Below are 14061 nucleotides of genomic sequence, written 5' to 3' on the forward strand. Positions count from 1 at the left end.
TCTAAAATCCAATCTGAACCTCCACTTATGCAACGTGAGGTCATCTCATCTTGTTCTATCACTTGTAACTTGAGAGAAGAGCCCAACCCTCACCAGGCTTCACCCTCCTGTCAGCTGTACAGAGAGAGAAGGGTCTTCCCCCTGAGCCTCCTTTTCTCCAGGCTGAGCCCCTTTCCCAGCTCCCTCAGCTGCTCCTCCTCAGACCTGTGCTCCAGAGCCTTCCCCAGCTCCTTTCCCTTCCCTGGACATGCTCCAGCCCCTCAATGTCCTTCCTGAACTGAGGGCCCAGAAGTGGGCCCAGTCCTCAAGGTGGCCTCAGCTGTGCCCAGCACAGGGGACAGTCAGACAGTCACTGCCCTGGCCCTGCTGCCACACCAGGGCTGGCACAGCCCAGGTGCCTTTGGCCTTCTTGGCCACCTGGGCACACCTGGGCCATGTTCAGCTGCTGTCCCCAGCACCCCCAGGTCCTTTTTCACTGAACACCTTTCCAGCCACTCTGCCCCAACCTGTGGCACTGCAGGGGTTGTTGTGACCCGAGGGCAGGACCCAGCACTTGGCTTTGTTGAACCTCAAACAATTGACCTCAGCCCATGGATCCAGCCTGTCCAGATCCCTCTGCAGAGCCTTCCCACTCTCCAGCAGATCGACACTCCGATTGGTGCTGTCTGGAAACCTACAGAGGATGGACTCGGTCCCCTCCTCCAAACCATCAATAAAGACATTCAAAAGAGCTGGCCCCAGTGCAGAGCCTGGGGGAATGGGATTTATTAACTCTAACAGCAAGGCTTTCCCCTATAATTGAACTTCAGACTGGCTCTATCTTATTTTTTTCAGCAGGACTACACACAAAGCTGGAGCAGATCCAAAAGGCACCGCTGTCTGCCTGGCTGGCTCAGTAATAAATTCAGGAGCCATATCATATTTGATGTGAGCTTTCTTTTTTTTCTTTTTTTTTTTTTTTTTTTTTCCTGCTATGGGATGAAGGCAGAAAGTGTAAAGCTGAAAGTGCAAAAAATGCCAGCACTTTCAAAATCCTGTAACATTATCCACTCATTATTTGTTCTTGCTAATAGTCACATTGCTCAAAACTGGCCACTGTTCCTAGCAAAGACTTTGCAGTAGGTATTTTTTGGAGTTTACTCTTGCTGTCCTGGATGATTTCTTTGTGGAAAAAAAAGAAAAGTAACTTTTCTTGGCATGCTACAAGATATTTCTGAAAATTATTTGAAGTTCTGTTTAGTGTTTATTCTTTAGAGCAGATAATACCTCACAAGTACAGGTATTTTATATTTTCAGATAGGAACAGCACTGTCATCATTTGAGTGCAGTACACTGCAAGGGGGATTTGTACTTGAAAAAAAGCATCTCCATTACAGCAATTCTGTACACAACTTTAATAATCATTGATTTAAATTTTTATTTATTTATGTCCCTGTGTTATTATAGCAGACTACTTTAGAGAGAAAGGTAGCTGAATCAACAGAAAACTTGGACTTCATCAACCTCAAGAGTGCTCATTAAGAAATAAAGTACAGAAGTTCAAAGCATTAAATGAGAAACTGCTGCTTTACAACATTACAGCTGCTGAACTCCCTTCTGTTTTTTCAAGAACAATTGTGGGCTTGCTTCTCATAAAAGGACTACCCTATGCATTTGCTCTCTATGTTTCTTAACGGAATTGAAAGTGATGTCTTCACTATTTGGTTCAAGATGTTGTGCTTTATCTTTCTAATGCTGTATTTTAGCCTGCTTCCAGATAACATAGTTCCTAATCTCACTACACACAGTAAGTTCTCTAATGGCATTATAGCTACACAGGGGCCACAGACCCAAGGGACAAAGGAAATTGCTAAACTAACACATTTTCAGACTGTCCTGTACACCCTTGAATAATAAAATAATAAAACATATTTTTATCATGTGAATTTGCATTGTCAGTGACTGCAATAGAAAGTTATTTTAAACTGCAGTAGATTGCAAAATCCTCTGAGGACAGTGGAGGAGGGAAAATGCCAGTATTGGCACTGAATCAGGCTGTGTGCACTATAGACCAGGCTCCATGATCTTTCCATCTTCAGAAACACATCAATTATTAGCTCTTCAAGTCACGTGAGGACAAATGAATTTTATCTATACTTGGTTTGAGATTTGTTCCATTTCAAAGAGGAGTTTAAAAGCCTGAATCCAAAAATCTCATTATTACAGGAAAAAAAAAATCCACAGAAAAATCCCACACATATGAGATACCATTTTTAGTCTGAAGTGTCAGTTTTATTCCTGACAGATCAAACATTCAAGAGCTGGTGAACAGAACACCAAGAAAGGCGTGATCTGATCCTTCTGCAAAGCTCAAGGAGATACCACCAGACGTTTAGAGCAGTACTGATTCTGATTCCAAACCCTCAGGTAGAAACACACAGGGTGTAAGGGCATGAACCAGCGAGCTCTGAACACCTCTGTTCCCCAGGAACGGCAGAGCCCAGGGCAGCCTCCCCAGCGCGTTCATGGCATCGGGGCTGGCACAGCTCCCACACCCTCAGTGCCAGAGCAGCAATTCGAGTCTGAGACACAGAATTCTGAAGTGACAGCACTTGCACAGCTGGACCACACCCCATCACACTCACTGGCACAGCCACGGGCAGCAGGCCGAGCTACCCGGTGCGCTGGGGCAGCGGCCCATCTCTGCCGCAAGGCCAAGCGGGAAAGCAGATTTCTGTGCCAAGCCATGGAACAATCCAGGTCGTTCGCAGCAACAGTGGGGAGCCGTGCTCGTATTTCTGACTCGTATCTGTCTCTCCAAAGTAGAACAGCCTCGCCCTGTTCCTCGCCTTGGCCTGCAGGGGAGTGCTGAGTGCCAGCAGGAACTGGGATCGGACTCTGCTCCGGAGGACAGGCTGGGCTTGTTCCGGGGCACAGACTGTCCGTCCTTCCTTACGGGAAGCAGGTGAGCTCGGGAGCCACAGAGCTTCTTAAAATTGTCGGTTTCAGCCACTGCTGGCAGATCTGAGAGCTTGAAATTGTTGGAAACTTGTATCTCAGTTTCTGCGGTTTTCTGTGCGTTTCAGAGTAATGTAAATATTCAGATCCTCTTGGTTTTTTTGGTTTTGTTTTGTTTTTTGGGGTTTTTAAAACATTTTTGTGTGCCTGCTTCTAGGAAAAAAGACAATAATTTCTAAAAAAGCAGGTTAATGAATTCAGATGAAAGAGGGACAAGAGCTTCTTTCATATCTTAACTGACTAAATTTGGACCCAGTTAAGGCTGCAGAAACAATTGTTATGGCGTGGCATCAGGTGAGCTTTCCACTGAATTTTTTTGCTGATACAGGCAAATTTTCTGGGACTGGATTAAATGGTTAATAACAATGACTAGACAGCCAGCCTCAGAAATAAAAGCCTTTAAATAGCATTTTATACAAATAATTGGAAGTGCTTATTCACCATAAAATAGCCATAGAGCACCACCCTGTGGGGACTGACATCCCTGGGGTTTCAGGCTGATTATCATTCTGCATTTGCAGTGTTACCACAAGTAGTTAGGTGTGCACTGAGCTTTTCCTGTGCAGAAATCAGTGATTTTTACAGAGGGTATGGTGGTCTGTAACACAGTGCTGCTCACTTGAAGAGGCTCTGGCCTGCAGCCCATCCTGTGCTGCACTCAGTGCAGTACCAGCTCTCAGGAGCTAACAGCTGTTCCCCTTGTGATTGCCTCTGCTTCTCATCTCCTTCCACCCAGGGCCCAGGGAGCAGAGAGAAGACTGTTCCTCACTTGGTTTTACCAAGCAGGAGAAGGCTTGACAGCTCAGCCCATCTGCTGGTGCCAAAAGGATCCCAGGAGCAGCATCTGAGGAGGTACCTGAAAGACTCCTGCAGCAGTGAGAGCCTGTACCACAGCAAATCAGGCAGACAGCAATCACCTCCTGAGGCAAGGGAAATAAATAGGAATTTTAAAGCTATTTGTTACCTTTCTTACCTGAGATTTTTCCACTGCACATGCCTGCATTAGTGCAATTTTTTTTCCGTTTGGTTTTGTTTGGTTTTTTTAGAGAAAATGTTTGCAGCCTACTTTGATTGCCCAGGAGGCCCAGAAAATCTCTATATGAAAGAAGTGATGAAACCAAATCCAGGAGAAGGAGAAGTTCTTGTGAAGGTCTCTGCCAGTGCTCTGAATAGGGCTGATTTACTCCAGGTATGTGTAGGTTAAGCAGATTTATGGATCTAAAAACAAAACAGATTTTTCAAGCCCTTCTGTGAAGTCCTGACAGATCTGATGAGCTAAAAGAGTTTGAAGCTGGTGAGCATTTGGATGGGACAATTCATAGGGCTGAAAGAAGAGATGTTTGTTGATTCAGCAGATAAATGTTTTTATCTGAGATAATGCAGTGCTGGGCTGGCGTGGAAAGCTGCCTTTCAACAAAAACATGTAAAACCAAAGCTCTGGTCTTTCTAGATCTCAGACCCTTTTCTGGGCATTTGAGATGAAAAGGAAATGTTCCAATAGCATACTTTCAGTGGGAGAAAATTTATTCAAATTCACATTCAAATTATTAGTTTGAGCTGCAAGCCATGGAGACCAGAAGGGATTAGCCTGGAGAGAGGTAACTCACAAATATTTCAATTTATTCTTATTTTAAGAGTAAGACTTAGGAAGAATAACACTTAGGAAGCAAAATGTTCCCAGTTTGAAGATCCTCAAATTACTGCAACATATGCGCAGGGCAAAATCAGGATTAAACAAATAGGAATTTAGGCTGGAGACATGTGAATAAAACATTCATTGGTGGTTTTTCCTTCCTTGCCTTCTCTTTTTATTTGTTTTTATTTTAGAGGAGAGGGAAGTACCCTCCCCCCAAAGGAGCAAGTGACATTTTGGGCCTGGAAGCAGCTGGGAGCGTGGCTGGGCTGGGTCCCGGCTGCTCGGGCCGCTGGAGGATCGGCGATGCAGTGATGGCTCTGCTCCCCGGGGGCGGCCAGGCACAATTCGTGACAGTGCCCGAAGGCCTCCTGATGCCAATCCCCAAAGACATGACTTTTATCCAGGCTGCAGCCATTCCTGAAGCCTGGCTAACAGCATTTCAGCTGCTCCATTTTGTAGGTGAGAGGTGCATTTGCCCATTTATCCCACCTACCAAAACAGCTCATCTTCTTTTCTGTCACAAAATCCTCTCCTTGTTTCCTCCATTTGAATGTTGTTTGCCTTCAAAGGACCTTTTCTCTGTCACTTTATTCTTGTGGGTCAGAATCCAGTATGCCAGACACAAATCCTTGAATCTTGACCACCTCTCCCCAGTGCCAACCTACCATGCTGGTTACATATTTACAAGGAAGGATATGGAAAGATGGCCAATTTATTTTCATCTGTATTTCTCAGTTTGAACCATTGAATCGTTTGGGTTGAAAAGGAACTAGGTGATCTAGTTCTACTCCCTTGCCATGCACAGGGACACCTTCCATTAAGCCTAAATTCCATTAGGCCTAAACCCTGAAATTATTCCCTAAACCCTGAAATTATTCCCACCTTTTCAAGACACCTAAAAACACATCTTACTTCTAAGGATTTGGCTTCACTGCATGCATGACCATACCAAGAACTTTATCACTATGTGTTGGGAGTGGCGGGAGAAATGCGGCATGCAATATGAGTGATCAGTAAATTTCAAACTTTATTGATAGGTACACATCTTTATATCGGTGTTAATGAATTTCATACATATTGCAAAGGCAAGTTCACTATTGGTTAGTTACTTATTAGGCAACTATGCTTACTTCTGCATTCTTGTGGATATTTTATTGAAACTTTTCTTCGTATTTCTGCTAAAGATGCTCTCCTCTATTTTGCCTAAATTCCATTAAGCCTAAACCCTGAAATTATTCCCACCTTATCAAGACACCTAAAAACACATCTTACTTCTAAGGATTTGGCTTCACTGCATGCATGACTGTACCAAGAACTTTATCACTATGTTCTTGTGAATCTACAGTAGGCAACATCTTGTATCTTTGTTTACCAGAGATATTATTTGTAGGTAAAATCCACTCTGAGCTGATTTAAAATAGACAGAAGCCTACACTCTTCATTTTAAAAATACGCTGCCGAGGTAATAAACCTGCCAAAGTTTTCCTCCTGTGAGAAATATCCTTCTTCTACACTCTTCGGCAGTAGCATCTGAAAGATCCAATAAGGAACAAAAAGTTCCAAACATAACTTCTCTGCAGACTTGCTTCAAGCAGTGTTGTCTCCTGGGGATCAGTGGGAGGCTACTTGGTGCCTCACTTACAGAAGCAAGCAGTGAAACACAAATTAATGCAACCAATAGATGGTAAAATGATTGGTAGGACTGGTCTTTAATGTCACCCAGCATTTCTGGTATTTCTCCATTGCTGAGTGCCTGATTTCTCAGTATGAACATCCTCCAAGTGTGTTTTCTACTGATGATATAAAAAGGCTGCCCTCACTTAAGCATCTTGGTCACAGATGCACACAGCCAAGGCAAAGCCCTTCCCCTGAGGCTGGGAAAATGACATCCTGTCAGCACACTGCAACCTCTGCTGCTTCTGGATTTCTCTCTTGTGAAGGCTACAAAGATGTCCAATTGTCCAAAGTCCAGTCAAGGACAACTCTTTCAACCTCCTCTTTCCTATCTTCCAGATTGTTCATATTTTAATTCAAAGGTGATGCCCAAAGGGTGACCACTTTCCTTCTGCCCACTTTTCTCCAGGTAAAGTTCAGGAGGGTGAGAGAGTGTTGATCCACGCTGGAGCCAGCGGGGTTGGCATGGCAGCCATTCAGCTGGTGAGACTGGCCAAGGCCATTCCCATTGTGACAGCAGGAACTCAGGAGAAACTGGAAGCAACAGCAAACGCTGGAGCGGCTGCAGGGTTCAACTACAAGAATGAAGACTTCAGTGAAAAGGTCTTGGAGTTCACCCAAGGTAAAAACCTCTCTGTAAAAGTGCAAATGAACCTCCCAATATGTGGACACAAACTCAGTTTCAGCTGTCACTTGGTGAGGGAGCAGACAGTAGTGACCCTGGAAGCACGACCTGATATTCTGCTCAGCCCAGAACGGGCATTTCCTTAGTTTAACTGTGCTGTTTTCTGCATGGGCTCTCTTTGGCTGTGTTCATTTGGGACATAAATATTGTGCCACGTTATTGCTGCCTCCCAAAGGAACTGTGGGACCAAATCCTCACATTTTGGGGTTTGAGTCATCACAGAAGCATAGCATGGCCTGGGTTGGAAAGGACTTTAAAAAGCATCCCATTCCAACCCCCTGCCATGGGCAGGGACACCCCAGCTTGCTCTGAGCCCCATCCAACCTGCCTTGAACATTTCCAGGGATGGGGCACCTACAGCTTCTCTGGGCAACCTCTGACAGTGCCTCTTCATTCTTAAACTGTTAGAAAAATGTAGCTTTTCTAAGCATTTGGGGTGGTTTATGCCTGAGTTTGCTCATGGGTAACTGATGATTCTTTTTTTGTGCCTGATTCCATAATTCCTTACAAATCACTGTGCCAATTCTTAATTTTAGTGGAAAGATTTAAATAAGAATTGTAGGGCCAATTCTGTACCTATAAATAACAAGGTTTTAGTCATGCTTGAAATTGTCCTGCCTTTAATGCAGCTTGGACTTCATTGCTGAAATCTCTTCTGTTTCTACCTGAGGTTCTGGAGTAGATATTATTTTAGATTGTGTTGGGGCCTCATACTGGGAGAAGAATCTCAACTGTCTGAGCACTGATGGCCGGTGGATCATTTATGGACTGCTGAGTGGAGGTGAAGTCCATGGGGATTTGCTGGCAAGGCTGATTTCCAAAAGAGCCAGCATCCACACAAGCCTGTTACGGTCCCGAGACAAGGAGGCAAGTAGTGGCTATCAGCAGTGTATGCAGTTTGATCTTAAAATTTATGATAGTTTTGAGAGCTTTCTTTTAAAACCAGTGTTAAACACATTCTTGTCAAAAAAGCCCCACCTTGAACTGTTACCACATACTTTGGAAAATGTCACAAAATTAAGTTGTAATGTTTTTTTTTCTATTTTTATCAAATTCCTCCCTGAATGAGAGGAACGACACCCAGGACTTCTTAATGTGCTTCATGAATACCATAATTTAGATATTTGGCCCTAGAAGAAATAAAACTCCAGTGATCAGGCAACTTGATCAAGTCTGAGGAGGGGAAAATAAAAATCTCTATTAGGTCACTTCAAAGTAGAAACCAAGGCCATTTGGATGCCCAGTTACCAATGAAAACTCATTTTATGTGCAATATTCTCAGATGTCACAGTAAAAGACCCACAGTGCAGAGCCCTGAGAGGTGGATTCTGTGCATGGTTTAAGACTGAATATTTACAAGACCTTTATCAATTTGATTTAAATAGTTCTGCACGGAGCCCACACCATTTGCTTTGGGGAATTTCATTCGATTAAGATGTAATAAATCTAAAAGCTTCCTTCTTGTTTGTAATTTAGACCTGTCAGGTGTTTTTATCTCACTGCGAGAATGTCAGAGGGTGTCTCCTTGAGGGCTGTGTATATTTTATACGCCGTGCTCTGAGACACCTCGGTGAGTGAAGGGGCTGGAAATAACCTTGCAGGTGTTTATTCCGCAGTACAAGGAGCGCCTGGTGAAAGCCTTCACAGAGGAGGTGCTGCCCCATTTTTCCGGAGAGGCTTCCCCGCGGCTGCAGCCCCTCGTTGACAGCGTTTACCCCCTGCACGCCATCGCTGAGGCACACAGGGTTATGGAGGAGAACAGGAACGTCGGCAAAATCGTCATCGAAATTCCCGTTTGCGGCAAGAAGGGGCCGCCGCAGTAGCTGCTCTGGGACAGTCACTGCGGGGGCCGCACTGCGGCCATCCCGCCGCGTCTGCTCCACACCGGGACCGATTCACGTGGGTGAAAGGATAAGGAGGGGGAAAGGATAAGGAGGAAGCGTTTATTAAAGAGGTTCATGTCGCAATTCTGGCACCGTGGATAGAACCTGCGGGGCCGGGCCTGAGGGGCTGGGGGGCGGGGTCGGGCCGCCCTGGAGGGGCGGGGCTTGAGCACGGGGCGGGCCCGGGAACGTGGGCGCTGCCGCTTCCCGCGCGGTGCACGCCGGGATAGATCCGGTTCCGTGAGGGCAGCGCGCGGTGCCTGCTGGGATAGACCCGGGTGTGCCGCGCGTCGCTCCCGGTCCCCGCCGGTGTCCCCGCTCCGGGCTCGGTCCCCGCCGGTGTTTTTGTCCCAGGCCGCGGCCCCCACTCACCGCCCGCCGACATGGCGATGCAAGCAGCCAAACGAGCCAACGTGAGTGCGCTGCCCTGCCCTGCCCTGTCCCGTCCCTGCCGGGCTGGGCTCCGGGCACCCCGCTGCTCTGAGGGGAACGCGGCACGGGGGTGGGACTGGGGGGTATTTAAGGCCCCTTCCAGCCCCGGTGATTCCATTATTTCGCCCCTAGGCTGCTGGGTTTAAGCTTTGCAGTACGTGCCTTGGGCCTAACACGCCGTTTGTCTTTTCCCCATCAGATCCGGCTCCCTCCGGAGGTTAACCGGATCCTGTACATCAGGAACCTGCCGTACAAAATCACGGCCGAGGAGATGTACGACATTTTTGGGAAGTACGGGCCCATCCGGCAGATCAGAGTGTGAGTGTTTCCAGTTCCTTTGGACCGTGAAGCGTTTCACAGCGGGTTTCAATGCCCTGGAGCACACCCCGAGTGCCAGAGGGGATGTGATGGTGCTCTTAACACATGCATTTGTTAGAGAATGATTCTGCTGGGAGGTGCAGAGAATGAACTTAAATTTTAAATGAACCCTGGGAGGTTGATAAAATATGACAGTCTTGTGTGCTTAATTAAGTTTCAAATACAACTAAAGTTTTGCCTTGATTTGGGGTGAAAATAGAAAAGGCAGAAGCTGAGCACAAACAGTTTTCCTGTTTTATGAGTGTCTGCTAACCAGTGGGAGAACAGGGATGTTGCTGTTGCTGGATCTGTTCACTAGAAGCAAATACAGCAGCAAGCTCTGCGGCAGAGACAGGATGTCCTCGGGCCATGCCATGTCTGGGCAGGGGAGGTGTGACTGTGCCTTTGGTTCTGAAATGTGTGGAGGTTGTACAAGTCTGCAGCCACTCTGATGTTCTTCTCCTGGTTAGTTCAAATGCTGAGGACCTGAGCTTTGATCATCATAGGAGGGTTTGTGTTGGAAGGGACCTTAAAGAACATTTTATTCCAACCCCCTGCAGGGGGCAGGGACACCTTCCACCTGCCCAGGTGCTCCGAGCCCCATCCAAGCTGGCTGGCCTTGAACATTTCTAGGGATGGAGCATCCACAGCTTCTCTGGATGACTTGTTTGAATGATTGTTGTGTAAAGTGAGTTTTACAGAGTTGCTCTCAGTAAGCAAAGGACACAGAGGAACACGTGCTGCTGGTGTCACACTGGGATGTGACACCAGACAGACCCTTCTTGGGCAAGGGAGGGCAGTGGATGTGACTGGAGAAGTGGCTGAGGGAACAAGGGGCAGTGTAAACACTGCCTGGCTAAATAGGTGGAACTCTGCTAATGAGCATAAAGGAGAGCCAGTACTTACTTAAGTTTTCTGCAAACATGTGGGCTGGAACAGCATGATAGTGGGACACAATTAGGGCAGATCAGGGGCTCTCCATTGGGGTGATGCTCTGGTGTGTGCACCCAGCAGTTTGTTCAGAGCTACTCATTCATGGATTTTCCCACAGAAATCCGAACAAAGCTCCTCTGTAAAGGTTTTTGTCCTTTGTGCAGAGTTTATCCCATTCTGGTCCTCACCTTTGCATAGACCCCAGTGTGATATTTGTGATACCATTTGTCCTTGGGAGTTCTCAGAAGCATCTTAGGGAGGTTGTTCTGACTCTGCAGTCTCTGTCACTGCCTGTTAGCTGAGACCTTTGGGATCTCTGCAGCCCCTCTGGGCTCGTTACTGTTGTGTGCCCAGACCTGTGTCCTATCCCTCAGGAAAAGGACATGGAATTGGTGCTCCTGTGGGTGATGGCTGTGCCTCAGCAGTGGGCTTGCACCAGCAGGGCTGTTCTGCCTCTTAAATTCACTTTGTGATATGCCAGGAGCCCTTTCCATCCTAGGGACACATCTGATCCAGACAGCCACTGACTGACTGCCAAGCCTTGTAATACTAAATAAAAGCTAATTGCTATAATAAAAATTTAAATTGCTTCCAGACACAGCATTGCAGCCCTTCATAAGCCCAGTTGTTGTGGACAGGTGCCTTTCCCTTATGGAGCAGAATACAGCACATTTTGCTGTTGTCTCTGGCTCTGAACTGTTTGGTGTGGAAAGCAGGCATGTAGTTCAACACCTAGAAAAAATAACAAATTTTTTTTTAGTGACGTTGCATTGGTTCATCTAATCTCAGTCACTGTGAAATAAATAAACTATTTCTTGTTGGTTTTATTTGATTGATGCTGCCCTGCTGAGCAGTGGGAATACCCCTGAGACCAGAGGAACAGCTTACGTGGTGTACGAGGACATCTTTGATGCCAAGAACGCCTGTGACCACCTGTCGGGGTTCAACGTGTGCAACAGATACCTCGTGGTGCTCTACTACAATGCCAACAGGGTACGGGCACCTGGGCTGGGGAGCTCACCTGAGCAGAGCTGCCACAAAGAAACAACTCCAGCGTCACTTTGTAAAGGCAGCTGCTTGGGTGTTTTTGAGAAACAGAATCCAAACTGTTAGAGGGAGTGAACGGGATACATGGTCAGAGTTTCATATTTACTCAGTGGGTTGTGTGCAAAAAAAGTACCTTTGGACAAAGGGTGGGAAAAAGATGTTTGTGGGGAGTGTACTCTGGAGAAGAGGGTGCAGAGGCCCCACAGTTGCACAGCTGCAGCAGGAGGGGAGATCTTGTTTATGGCTAAAAGGTCTCCAGTTCTCTCTCTTCCCTGTCATTGATGACATCCAGGCCCTGTGGCATTCTCCAATGACAAGAATCAAACAGTGCTCTGTGTGTGTGATGGTGATGGAGTTCACAGTGGTGCTTGTTGCAGATACTGGCAAATAACTTGTCATGAGATGAGAGTTTTTTTTTTTTTTTCTTACATATTTTATTTTCCTTATTACAGGCATTCCAAAAGATGGACACAAAGAAGAAAGAAGAACAGCTTAAGCTTCTCAAGGAAAAATATGGAATTAACACAGACCCACCAAAATAAACTGATCCTTTTCCTTTTTGGAAAACTGTTTTCAAGCCCTGTCGTCGAATTCCTGGCCTAAACATAGGAGTTCTTAACGAAGTGTAATTTTTTTTTCTCTTTTGAATTTGATAAGCTGCAATATGAGTTTTTATATCTTCAGATTAGGATTAAATAAATTTAGAACACAGGGAAATCTGCTCTAAGATTAAATCCCCCAAGGCCACATGGCTTCCCTGTGCTGAGGGTGACCTGGTAAAGGCTGCAATGTCCTGCTTCTAGCAAGAGCTTTCAAGAAGGGACTGAGCAGGTTCTGTGTTTGAATGAAGCAAGCCCAAGCCCGTGTTTGTTACAAAGTTTCTTTCACGAACTGTAGAAGATGAAGGGCTTTCAAAAGGACCCAGCTGATAAGAGGGCACCAAGTACCTTGTTCCCAGTGATGGTACCAGCTCTGATCAGCTGCAGTGAAACAGCCCAGCTCTCACACTACCAAAAAAAAAAAGTGTATGGGGGCTTTGTTTTGTGTCCCAGGTTTGGACTGAGGATTTGGTATGAATTGAAGAACACATGGCCAAAATGAGACAGCAGATGAAGGTTTTCATTTTGATACCTGTAGTGTGATTGTTTTCTACTTGGCATGGTTGAATTGTAACACATTTTCTGTACATACATTTTCAGGTGTAGCATGTGGTGAAGGAAGACAAATTTACTTTTTTTTGGCTCTTTTTTCAGTACTCATGTCCTTTGTGTTAAAATGAGTGTGATCCAGGCTGTGCATAGCCAGTATCTTTTGGAAGTGAGAAAGAATAACCTCTGTGTTCTGAACCAGCTGGAAGTTGTGTGAATGTGGGTAGTATTCTGCCTTGGGAAGATTTATTTGCATGGATGTGATGTTCTACTCCCTGACCAGACAGCTTCCAGCCAGTGCAGAACCAGGGCAGATAACAATATACTTTGCCTGGAATTTGTAACCCAGTTTTGTTTTTCAGTGCATTGTACTGAAATGTACTGAAATGTACTGAAATAGAGGAATGCTTCCATTTTCTGAAATTACTTTTTTGTTGGAATCTGTCACTTCGGGAACAATGCTGTGTCCATTTGGTGAAAAAATAAATGCATATTTTGCTTTTTTTCATCAAGGCTGTACTCCTGCCTGTAACCTGTGCTGTTAGATGGGAATCATTCATTACCTGAGTGTTTGATGCAGGCAGGAGATGTAGCACAGCCATCTGTAGGTACAGGGATGTCCCTGTGTGTGACAGGGGGATGCCCAGCTGTGGGAACAATGCCCGTCTCACCTGGAGGAGATCCCTGGCACTGCCCTGTGCTGAGCACCTCCTTTGGCAGCTGGGAGGGGCTCACAGCGATACTCACATTTACTAGCTGGAACCAATGAGAAACTAAACACTCATGATTTTGCACTAAGTGGTCCTATTTTCTTCATTCCTCAAATAAGCTATTACAAATTAATAAATCAGTAATGGCTTATGAAGAGAGAGCTCCAAGCCAGCTCAGGGGGAAAGCAGCCACCATGGCTGAGGTGTGATTTCAGCTTTGGGTGGATGCTTGGAGTCCTATCCTGTGCCTGACCCTGGAGCACACTGGAACAGACCTGCCCTGCCATCCCCTGCACACAGGCACAGGGATGTGAGCCAGGGCCATGCTTAGTGCACAATTCCCCCAAATCTGCATCTGTCCCTTGAAACTGATGCTGTTTTTGCAGCAAGAAGCTTTGCAGGCTGCAGTAACCCTGGCTGAGGTCAGGAGCAGGCGCGGGGACACCTGGAGCCCAGAAGCTGGGTTAGGTGAGCAGTCCCTCCATGGCCAGCCTGGATTCCAGATGCTGCCCATCAGATTAACACAAACCAAGAGCTCTCAGGCAAGAACCAGGTTGCA

At 46.1% G+C, this 14061-nt stretch overlaps 2 protein-coding genes across 2 annotated transcripts; both read left to right on the top strand.

The window, feature by feature from the left end:
• Nucleotides 1-2923: 2923 nt before the first annotated feature.
• On the top strand, nt 2924-8938 carry TP53I3 (tumor protein p53 inducible protein 3). Its single transcript, XM_059468431.1, has 7 exons — nt 2924-2944; nt 3734-3849; nt 4044-4186; nt 4825-5092; nt 6717-6929; nt 7663-7859; nt 8609-8938. The coding sequence occupies exons 3-7, from the start codon at nt 4049-4051 to the stop codon at nt 8813-8815; spliced, it is 1023 nt and encodes a 340-aa protein (XP_059324414.1). The 5' UTR covers nt 2924-2944; nt 3734-3849; nt 4044-4048; the 3' UTR covers nt 8816-8938.
• A 150-nt stretch (nt 8939-9088) lies between these two features.
• SF3B6 (splicing factor 3b subunit 6) lies at nt 9089-13300 on the top strand. The gene is made up of 4 exons (XM_059468432.1): nt 9089-9288; nt 9507-9625; nt 11452-11590; nt 12097-13300. Exons 1-4 carry the CDS (start codon nt 9259-9261, stop codon nt 12184-12186), a joined length of 378 nt encoding a protein of 125 aa, XP_059324415.1. The 5' UTR covers nt 9089-9258; the 3' UTR covers nt 12187-13300.
• The last annotated feature ends 761 nt before the right edge of the window (nt 13301-14061 follow it).

This window comes from Ammospiza nelsoni, chromosome 3 (genome assembly GCF_027579445.1).
Source record: "Ammospiza nelsoni isolate bAmmNel1 chromosome 3, bAmmNel1.pri, whole genome shotgun sequence".
Taxonomy (NCBI): Eukaryota; Metazoa; Chordata; class Aves; order Passeriformes; family Passerellidae; genus Ammospiza; species Ammospiza nelsoni.